Source organism: Peromyscus maniculatus, chromosome 8, assembly GCF_049852395.1.
Source record: "Peromyscus maniculatus bairdii isolate BWxNUB_F1_BW_parent chromosome 8, HU_Pman_BW_mat_3.1, whole genome shotgun sequence".
NCBI classification, from domain to species: Eukaryota; Metazoa; Chordata; class Mammalia; order Rodentia; family Cricetidae; genus Peromyscus; species Peromyscus maniculatus.
Genome location: NC_134859.1, coordinates 60,303,949 through 60,315,000, shown reverse-complemented (window position 1 = coordinate 60,315,000; position 11,052 = coordinate 60,303,949). Strand labels below are relative to the sequence as shown.

General features: G+C 49.3%; 1 protein-coding gene across 4 annotated transcripts in view; it reads left to right on the top strand.

Annotated features, from left to right (window-relative positions):
- Rap1gap2 (RAP1 GTPase activating protein 2) overlaps nucleotides 1–11,052 on the top strand; it is a 227,712-nt gene that overhangs the window by 8,987 nt on the left and 207,673 nt on the right. Inside the window, exon 2 of one of the 4 annotated variants that reach the window (XM_015996156.3) lies at nucleotides 2,296–2,412. In XM_015996156.3, the coding sequence (XP_015851642.1) occupies nucleotides 2,296–2,412 (117 nt within the window). Of the gene's footprint in view, nucleotides 1–2,295; nucleotides 2,413–9,724; nucleotides 9,950–11,052 lie in introns of those variants that run through there. The other 3 variants (XM_042282377.2, XM_042282379.2, XM_076542880.1) reach the window with 3 other exon arrangements.

Genomic DNA, 11,052 nt, shown 5'->3' with positions numbered 1-11,052 from the left:
ACCCTATTCTGACATCAATTCCCTGCCTTCCCCCATCCTTAGATTCCTCAGATTGACCCAAACGTGCATCTGTCATGTCCATGGGGAAACCGATCACACCAATAAACTAACAATGAGAACAGAGTGGGTGTGTGGGAGCACTCTATGGGAAGCACTCTATGGGGAAGACTGTATGGGGGGGCATTGTATGAGGAGTGTTGTGTAAGAGCCTGGCATGGGGAGCACTATATGGGGAGCATTGTGATGACTTTGGTGCCATTAGAGTGTGAACCACGTGACAATATTATATTTTCAAAAAGTGAGTAATCTACAGCGCGGCGATGTCACACACCTTTAATCCCAGCACTCGGGAGGCAGAGCCAGGCAGATCTCTGTGAGTTCGAGGCCTGCCTGCTCGACAGAGCAAGATACAGGACAGGCACTAAAACTACAAGAAGAAACCCTGTCTCAAAAATCAAAAACAAAAACAGACAAAAAAATGAAACAAACAAACAAAAAACCAGGCAAAAAAATTAATGAAGCAAATGATCAATCAATCAATCATTACTACAGCATTCTCCTGTACTACCATGAGGGAGTCAGTTGTCACCGACCACCTGTACTAATTCTGAATGCATTTTTCTGTTAACTCAGTGACGCTCCTCTGGAGACTTGATCTACAGATAATTGCAGACCTGGGTAGTTGTGGGATGTTAGTCTAGCAAAGGCTGGTGCGCAGAGCTGGCTCAGAAGTTAAGAGCACTTGTTGCTCTTGCAGGGGACCCAGGTGCCACTGCTGCCCGGCTTTTTTTTTTTTTTTAGTTTTTTGAGACAGGGTTTCTCTGTGTAGCTTTGGAGCCTGTCCTGGATCTCACTCTGTAGCCCAGGCTGGCCTCAAACTCACAGAGATCCGTCTGCCTCTGCCTCCCGAGTGCTGAGATTAAAGGGATGCGCCACCACGGCCTGAGGATTTTTTTGCCTGTTTGAAACAGGATCATTCTATGTAGCTTTGGCTAGCCTGAACTCAATATTTGATGGAGCTGACCTTGAATTTGTAGTGGTCCTCCTGCCTCTGCCTCCTAAGTGCTGAGATTACAGTAATACAGTACTATGCTTGGATCATGATATATTTATTTTTGGATACTCTCTCTCACAGGACTGAAAGCCCTAGGGAGTAAGAAACTATGTCTGCCTTTCCATCCTCTAAAACAGTGGTTCTCAACATATGGATCACCATCCCTCTCAGGGGGGTTGAACACCCCTTTCACAGGGGTCGCCTAAGACCATTGGAAAACATAGATATTTACATTGTGATTCATAACAGTAGCAAAATTACAGTTATGAAGTAGCAACAAAACTAATTTTTATGGTTGGGGGTCAGCACACCACGAGGAACTGTATTAAAGGGTCGCAGCATCAGGAAGATTGAGAACCACTGCTCTAAGTGTTCAATACATGCTGAATTAGTGAATGAGTGCATGATTCTATGAGGAAGGGTTGGTCAGAGCAGGAGAGCGACTGCCTTCCCTTTGTGTTCGCTTTGTCCAGCCCAGCTTCTCCGATCCTTCCAGGGGCCAGCTGGGACTCTTCGAGAGTACCGTAAGGGTGCGGAGGATCTGATTCTGACACTGAGTCCCGAGTCATACTCCAGGTAGTCCTTCTGGTGTGAGAGCAGAAAGGCCAGTGTCAGGCTGGGGGGATGGCTTAGTGGGTAAAGTGTTTTCTGCACAAGTACCTGAGTTTGGATCCCCAGTGCCTCTGTAACCCTAAGGCTGGAGGATGTGGAGAAGGTGGATCCCTAAGAGGAGTAGTGGGCCTCTTTGGCCAGCCAGTCTAGCCAGTCAGTGGGCTCCAGGTTCAGCAAGAGATACTCTTTCAAAAAATAGGGCGGAGAGTGATAGATGACATATAACATTAGTCTCCACATGTGCCTGTGTGGGTGAGTGCATACACGTGCACAGTGCATGTGCTTGGACACACACCCACACCCACACCCACACCATTGTCTTAGCCCTGTTGGAATTACAGGACAGACATTTTTCTGATGCTTGATATCTGGTTACATACTTCCAGTGACAGGGAACTCATCACTTCCAAGTGACTCTTCTCCACTCCGAGCAGCCAACTTCTAGAAAGCTTTTCTACCGACTGATTTGCGACTTGCTCCCCATAGCTGCTTCCTCACCAGAGTCATTTTAGGGTGGCCTGTGCAGATGGGGCTTTTCTGGCAGATGAGCAGGGCAATGTGGGTGTAGGTGTACTTGTCTAAAGGAGCAAGCTCTGCAGAGCCTCCTAACTCACCCGTCCTTTCCACAGGTACATGCAGGAAGGGCGATTCCGAACAGAAGAGAGAACGCTGACAGCCTTCCAGTGGCTCTATAGCCCTCAGCAACACAGAATCCTCAGCAGAGCTGACCTTGCATCCCCTTCCAGGTAAAGGAAACTCCTACCCGTTGCCTTTTCCCCTTCCCACCCCTCACTGTTTATTATTATTATTATTATTATTATTATTATTATTTTTCTGAGACAGGATCTCACTATGTAGCTCTGGTTAGCCTGAAACTTGCTATGTAGATTAAGCTGGCCTCGAACTCACAGAGATCTGCTTGCCTTTGTCTCCTGAGTGCTGGGATTAAAGGTGTGCACCTTTACACGAGCCCTCCCTCATTCCTCATGCAGGTCCAGGCTTCTCGCCTCTACAGCTAGCCCACACTAGTTCATAAATCCTCGATGAGGGGGACTCCTGGGGTCCCGGGAAGAGTTTATCCGTTGTAGTAACGCACAGAGTGAGTGGAGTTAACGCACGGCTCCCGCTTTCTCCTCTGTAAAGTGGGTCTGCATGCATCTTCCCTCCCTTCAGGACATCATGAGTCTTGAGAATGTGATGTCTGTGGAGATTTCTCAGGCTTGGAGACGAGCTGGTTCTTTAAAAGGGAGGATGGGGTTGGCAGGGCAACGCAGTGGGTAAAAGTGCTTGTCATGCAAGGCTGAGGACCCGAGATGGAGCTCTGAACCCCTGGGTGGGAGGAGCTAACTGACTCCTGAGCATTGTCCTGTGATCTCCACTTGCACATGCCTGCATACATGTACAGCTCAGAGAGACTGTCTCAAAATACAAAGTAAAGGGCTGGCGAGATAACTCCTTGGTTAAGAGTGAGTACTGTTCTTCCAGAGGACATGAATGTTCACAGCTCCCACAATGGGTGTCTCACACTGTCTGTAACTCCAGCTCCATAAGGATGCTATGCCTCTAGTCCCCTCAGGCAACTGCACACACACACACACACACACACACACACACACACACACACACACGAATAAATATAATTTTTTTAAAAGATTTACTTATTTATGTGTTTTCTATATATAGGTGTCTTGTCTGCATATATGTCTGCACACCAGTAGAGGGCATTGTGAACTGACATGTGGGTGCTGGGAATTGAACTCAGGACCTCTGGAGGAGCAGCTGGTGCTCTTAACCACTGAACAATCCCTCCAGCCTCCAAAACAAATCTTTAGAAAAGTAAAAATAGGGCTGGGGAGATGGCTCCATGTTAAAGAGCAGACTTCCAGAGACCTAGGTTCAAGTCTCAGCACCCACATGGCAGATGACAATCACCTGTAACTCCAGATTCAGGGTATCTGGTGCTTTTTTCTGGCATCTGTGGTCACCAGGCAACCATGTGGTGCACAGACATTCATTCAGGCAAAACACAGACACACAGACACATAGATGCACAGACATGCATGCACACACACACACACACACACACACACCCCAGGCCCTACCCTGAAATCCAAGACTATGGTTGTGACTGCTTACAAAGAAAGAGTCTGCCCCTGAGAACTATCATTCTAATGAGATGTGGTCATGAAGGACACACTGTGATTTAGTTTTAGGCCATCTGCAAAGCCCTCCTGCATGCCAAACTGCCATCTGACATAATGTGGCTTATTTTTCTTTCCTTCCAAGCTCTCACCACTGTGTGACATGTCTAATTGGTCTGTTTGTCCTTGTCTTTGTCCCCTACTGCATTGTAAGCTCCCTGGGGTGGAAGGCAGGGACCTTTCCACCTTATCCTCCTCTGTATCCTGGAACCATGAGTGGTCCGGGAAAGAGCTCATTCAATAGCCAGTGAGTGACTCCCACATGAACATCATATATTGCTTCTGAACTCACTGGGAAGCTACAAGAGGCTAACTTTGAGACTAAGAAGGGATCCCAAAGCTGTTAGGCAGGGAGCTGAGAGATGGGCTTCCTGCCAGGCGGTCTGAGGCTGATGGTACCGCTCTGCACACTGAGCCAGAAAGAAGGATGCACTTCAGGGTCACAGGAGCAGACAGGCTCCTTGGAGGAGGAAGGCAACCATTTGGCAGGATAGAACAATTGGAAGCAACTTCAGATTTCACCCTTGGACAGACTTCAGCTCGGAGGACTTGAAGAGGAGTCTATTATAGCTCAATGGCCACAATTATTTTTGTGTTAGAATATTGTTTATTATTATCATCATATTATTATTATTTTCTTTGAGATAGGATCTCGTGCAGCCCAGGCTGGCCTCAAATTCAATAAGTAGCTGATGATTACCTTGAATTCCTCTCTCTCTCTCTCTTTTTTGGTTTTTCGAAACAGGGTTTCTCTGTGTAGTTTTGGTGCCTGTCCTGGAACTCATTCTGTAGACCAGGCTGGCCTTGAACTCACAGACATCTGCCTGTCTCTGCCTCCTGAGTGCTGGGATTAAAGGAGTATGCCACCATCACTCGGCTTTTTGAAATAAATACAATTTTTGTTTTTGAGACAGGGTTTCTTTTGTGTAGCTTTGGAGTCTTTCTTGGAACTCACTCTGTAGCCCAGGCTGGCCTTGAACTCACAGAGATTTGCCTGCCTCTGCCTCCCAAGTGCTGGGATTAAAGACATGCGCCACCACTGCCTGGCTACCTTGAATTTCTAATCCTTCTGTCTCCACTGTCCCCATGCTCAGATTACCATGTAACTTATTAAATACTTGTATTCAAAAGATGTCCAGTTTCTATGGTGCTGGGGATCCCACAGGGCTTCGCACATGCCAGGCAAGTATTCGACCAGCGGAACTACATCTTCAACTCTGTTCTTTTCTTTTTTGGAGTGGTGATGGTTTCAAGACAGAGTTTCTCTGTGTAAAAGCCCAGGCTGTCCTAGAACTCACCTTGTAGACCAGGCTGGACTCAAATTCACAGAGCTCCACCTCTGTGCTCCTCGAGTGGTGTGATTAAAGGCATGCACCAACACCATCCAACAGTTATTATTTTCTTTGGTTCAGGGTCTCATTTTGTAGCCTAGGTTTAGGGCAGCCTGGGACTCCCAATCCTCCTGTCTCAGCCTCCTGAGTACTGGCATTACAGGTATGTACCACTATACCCCGATATTTTTTGTTTATTATTTCAGTGCTTATTAAGTGTATCACTTAAATGCTCTGTGGGAATGAACTGACTGAGCGATGAGGTGATTTGGATACTGCTGTCTTCTCTGTTGGAGGAGCTAAGATCTCGGGGTCAGTCACAGCTGTGAGAGGCGGGGCTAGTGACCTCTGTGCTCATGGACTGACTCTCTTGCTCAAGGCACACACAGAAAGGCTGGAGACAGGGAGGGCGATTTCTGGCTCTACAAAGAGAGGAAATGGTGCCACCCAGAAACCTCACATCAACAGGCTGAACATCAATCCTGATTCAAGCTTCAGAGTCTGTTATTAAAGAGATTGGCTTGGGGAAACTTAGGGAAGAATTGAATGATTATCATTATTGAAAGAATTCCCTGAGAACCCACCCTGCCAGGGAAAGATTGTTTATCTGATTAGTTTTCTAGACTAGAAATTGCATTGCGGTTGGTGAAGTGTGAGACAGCGGATGTGCGTTTCTGCAAGAAATATTCTCATTTCCCACAAGAGCCTTTCAGGTGACATAGAGGAACGTGGGCAGGGGGACTGCAGTTAAGGAGGCTGATGAGTGGGCTGCTGTTACTGGAGCTCTGCTCAGCATGTTCGTGGATGCCTCTAGGATGGATGTGGATTGCATGTTGGTGACATTGCTGTCAGCAAGAACCTAGGCATCATCCCAGTATCAATGGGATCCAAGATGTCCTGGAAGCTGGAATGTGGGTCCAAATCAATACAGTGAGCCCCTCTTCTCTGAAGTTTAACTTTCTAAGCTTTCAGTTACCCATAGTTAAACACAGTCTGAAAGTAGCAAATGGAAGATTCCACAAACAAACATTCATAAGGTTAAAAGATGTGTTGCTCTGAGAAGCTTGTTCTGAGTAGCCAATGGAATCTTGTTCCTTCTTGGTTTGTTTCACCTGGGATACAGATCATTGCTCTGCCTAATGTGACTACACTGTGCATGCTTCCTACCTGTGGGTCACTTAGCAGCTGCCTTGGCTATCAGACCCATGGCCCTGGAATCTCAGTGCTAGTGTTCAGGTAACTCTTCTTTTCCTTAATGGCTCCCAAGGTGCCAGACTAGAGATGCTGACAATTTTGATGTGTCAAAGAAGAGTTGTAAAGTTCTTCATTTATGGGAAAAAGATGAAAGTTCTCAACTTTATATTGGTTTACATGTACAGGTGCTCAACTTGCAATAGGGCTGTATTCCAGCAGACTCACTGTAAGTTTGAAATATTAAATGCATTTGATACATCTGACCTACTGAACATTGTAGCTTTATCTATCTATCTATCTATCTATCTATCTATCTATCTATCTATCTATCTATCTATCGTTTTTTGTTTTTTCTTTTTGTTTTTCGAGACAGCGTTTCTCTATGTAGCTTTGCGCCTTTCCTGGATCTCACTCTGTAGACCAGGCTGGCCTCGAACTCACAGAGATCTGCCTGCCTCTGCCTCCCAAGTGCTGGGATTAAAGGCGTGTGCCACCACTGCCCGGCTATCTATTGTTTTTTAGAGACAGGGTTTCCCTGTGTAGTTTTGGTGCCTGTCCTGGAACTCATTCTGTAGACCAGGCTGGCCTCGAACTCACAGAGATCCGCCTGGCTATGCTTTCCTGGTGCTAGGATTAAAGGCGTGTGCCACCACCACTCAGCTTGTAGCTGTATTTATTTTTACAATAAAGTGTTGATTATGTCCAGTAATTATCGAATGCCACTTTCCAAAGCTGGCAACACTGTGCACTGTAGGATCAGCTGTTTACCCTTGTGAAGTGTAGCTGAGAGCCATAGCTCATGGCTGCTGTCCAGCATCTCAGGAGCGTATGTATGCCAGATCTCCAGCCAGGAAAAAGACCAAAAGTCTTCCTATTTTCACACAGTCCTAAAGTCAACCACTTGTAATTGGAACCACTGTAAGTCTGGGAGATCTGTTATTATTAGTATTTATTTATTTTTATTTTATATATACCAATGTGCTTGCATGTACATGCACCGTGTTCACTTGATTCCGGCGGAGGCCAGAAGAGGGTGTCAGACCTCCTGGAAATGGGGTTACAGTCGTGAGCCCACACGGGTGCTGGGAACCAAACCTAGGTCCTCTGTAAAAGCCCCAGCACTCTAAGCTCCTGAGCTCAACTCCCCCCTTCTCTCTCTTTTTGAGACAGGGTCTCTCTAGGTAGTCTTGGCTGGCCTGACATCCATTATGTAGAGCAGGCTGGCCTCAAACTTACAGAGTTTACATTCTCCTGAGTGCTGTGATTAAAGGTTTCCAAGCTATCTTTATAGGAAAAACACAGTACACCTAGAGTTTGGCGCTGTACTTGGTTTCAGGCTTCACTGGGGCTGAGGGTGTGGAGTATTCTTGGAGGATAAGGGGCTGATGGTGGACAGGGATAAGGTAAAATCAAAGCTGGTCTCTTATCCTGTCTTTTTCTAGGTACCTGAGCAGGGCAAGTAGCTTCCTGAAGGGTTCTGATTGAGTGGCTTCTGTTTCAGACACTGCCCAAAATAAGCTCTCAAGTATTTTTTTCCCTTTCTTTTTTCAAAAAAAAAAAAAAAAAAAAAAAATTCCCCTCCCAGATAGAATTTCTTTGTGTAGCCCTGGCTGTCCTGGATCTTGCTCTGTAGACCAGGCTGTCCTCAAACCCAGAGATCCACCTGCCTCTGCCTCCCAGGTGCTGGGAATAAAGGCGTGTGCCACCACCACCCAGCTCAATTTTATTATTTTAGAATTACATTTATGTGTTCTCTCCCTCTCTCTCTCTCTCTCTCTCTCTCTCTCTCTCTCTCTCTCTCTCTCTCTCTGTGCTTGCGTGCGCATGTGTGCATGTGTGCCATGGCATACATGTGGAGGTCAGAGGTCAGAGAACATCTTTCAGGACTGATTCTTTCCTTACACCATGTGTGTCCTGAGCATCAAACTCAGGTGAGGGTTGCTGTTGAATTATTAAATCATCTTTGTTGCCGAACACTGGAATCAGGGTTGAAGTGCTAGGGCAGGATCCAAAGTGAGGGAAGTGTCCTTTGTTCTAAGGCTGTCTGTGGATTCCACAGCCAGTGACAGTGACTTTCCTCTGCTGGATCCCATGCCAGAACTTATTCTCCAATGCCTGAGCAGTTAGCATTTCAGGACCCAGACTGTGGCCAGCCCCTTCCTGCCTTCCTCTCCTGCTTCCACCTCTGACCGTGGTGACTATGCTCTGGGTCAGGTCCTGGAATTGCGGTGGTCTAGGCAAGGGTCCTGCCTGCATGATATACACGCTCCAGTGCGAGAGGTCAACCATCAGCATGCTAATATGGAGATGAGTTTGTCAAGTCGATCAGATGGCTAGGAAGTCTAAAACACAGTATAGAAATAATAACTGACCTGTGTGGGGATGTGGAAAGAGGTGGAAAGCCGTCTTAAACTGCACAAAGGGACAGCCATACGGAGAAGGTGTTGATGAGGGCGTTGGGGGTGGGGGTGGGGACGCCGGACATGGATGTAAGAATATATTCCTGCTCCGGGAAACAGCAAGTGCGAGGTATGTTCTAGAAACAGAACATTGTGGCCAGAACAGAATGAGCTGTGACCAACGGACAGGAGTGAGGAAGATTTCTGTGCAAATAAAGGGCGTTTAAGGGCTGAAGCTGCCTGAGTGCTGCCTCTGGGGAATGAGCTTCCCATTAGCGGTTGTGTGTTAGAGCTGCCTGCTGTGGGGGTTACAGGGAAAGCCTGGAACATCGTTTCCTCAAACACCTTCAAGTTCAGGAGCAGCTTTGGTTTGTTGGAAGATAGGATGGTGTCGGCAGAGTGAATGAACCAAAGCTGTAGGTTACTAGGTCCCAGGCAGGGGCCAGCTTTGGGGTCTTCGGCAGTCCTCGAGGGTCCCCTACTGCCAAGTTCCAATAGCACGCTTTCCCGGAGAACCCCGTTAGGAACCTATGGGTCTTTCCACACCTCCGTCTCCCAGTGACAGTTCTTCTATCTGTCCTGCAGGAACCTTTGCGGGCAGGTGGGTTTCTCCCTCCTTCTGATCCTCGGGTCCCCAGGGCCTGCCCCACCCCACACCTTTGTTCAGGAGGAGCCACCCGGGCAGTCCCCTGGCGGGCTGGACATGAGCATCCCCTAGGGCTCTCGACACTCAGGACCCGCCGTACCCTAACCCTGGTGGTTTTGACCGCCGGGCTCCCTCCCGGTCTCCCGGAACTGCGAGGTGGGTGCCGCCGGGGACCCGGCTCCGAGGGGCGGGAGCGCGGGCTCTAGCGGGCACGGGCAGCGGCTGCGTACGCGCGCTCCGGAGGCCGGGGGCGCGCCCGCCAGGTGTGCGAGCGGCTGCGGGCGGGCGGGCGGGCGGGTGGCGGGGCACAGCTTTGTGCCGGCCCGGTGTGCGCGTGTGCGCGCCGCGGTGACGGTGCACGCGACTGGGCGGGCTTCGGGGGAACCCCGCGCTGAGGAGGAGGGGGCTCGGTCCGGATGGAGAGCCGTGGACGCTGCGCCGGCCAGCGTGCGCCTTGGGTGAGCCGGCGGGACTGACTGTTGACATTCTGTCCACGTCAGGAGTGTGGTAAGGTCAGTCAGTGGCTCGGGGCTGGGTTGTAATTCCACAGCCGGCGTGCATCTGGACGCGAGTCCTGGGTGTGACTGAGCGTGGAACTGGAGTGGATGCTGTGAGAGTGGATGCGTGTGTTGGCAAAACACGGATGGCCCGGGTGAGCTCCGTGAGCCCAGCGCACAGAGCAGTTGGGCTCACTGGATTCTGTTTGGGAGGTAGGGTGATGATCCTTAGAAATCCTTGCTAGGTGTGCGGGTGCAGCCTTGCACACATACAGTGAAGAGGGGCGTGTGTATGTGTGTGTGTGTGTGTGTGTGTGTGTGTGTGTGTGTGTGTGTGTGTGTGTGATGTTGGTTAGCCCCCGGTTGGAGTCTGTCGAGAGACGCCTGACCGAGATGGAGGTCAGACGTGGGTGTTTACAGGTGGCAGAAGCAGGAAAGAAGCCAGGAACCCCAAGAAGACCCTGAAGCTAGGCTGCGGGATGGGGAGGGGAGGGCTTGTTTTCACTGGCAAGGGCAGAAGCCCCAGCCTGTCAGCCTGTCCTCAGGCCAGCTTGTGCTTGTTCCAGGGAGAGGAGGTAGGATTGGGGTTGCTGGTCCAGAGACTTGGATGGACCCGTGGGTCAATGCCAGCCTGCAACCGCCTGATGCTCATTTCTAGAGGCCTTGGGTGGGTGTGGCAGTGCCAGCCATTGGTGGGGGTCCTGTTTACAGGACAGAGGAATTCTATAGATTGCCCTTTGGTTTTGCCCACACTTGTTATGTCTGGACTTGGAAGCTGGCAAGGGGCACCTTTCTTTCTTCTACAGCTCTCTTTCACCCTTACCAAATCTGAAGGGCATTTGCATGCTGTTGGGGTTTGGGCTCTGAATTCAGGGACCAGCTTCCATTGAACAGGCCCCCATCAGGGTTGCCTCTAATGGGATTCCTAGAATAGTCCTGGGCTGGTATTGGGGGATGCCTTTTGACACTAGGGCCGTCCTTTGAGCCCCATAGGTCTCAGTTTCCCTTGGAGAAGAAGGCTTCTCCTCCCCTCTGCTCCTCCTGCTGTGGGCGAGGAATAAACAGAAAGCTTGCACAGCTGTCTGGAGGCTGGGAGTGACTCAGGGCCTGTGAGGTCT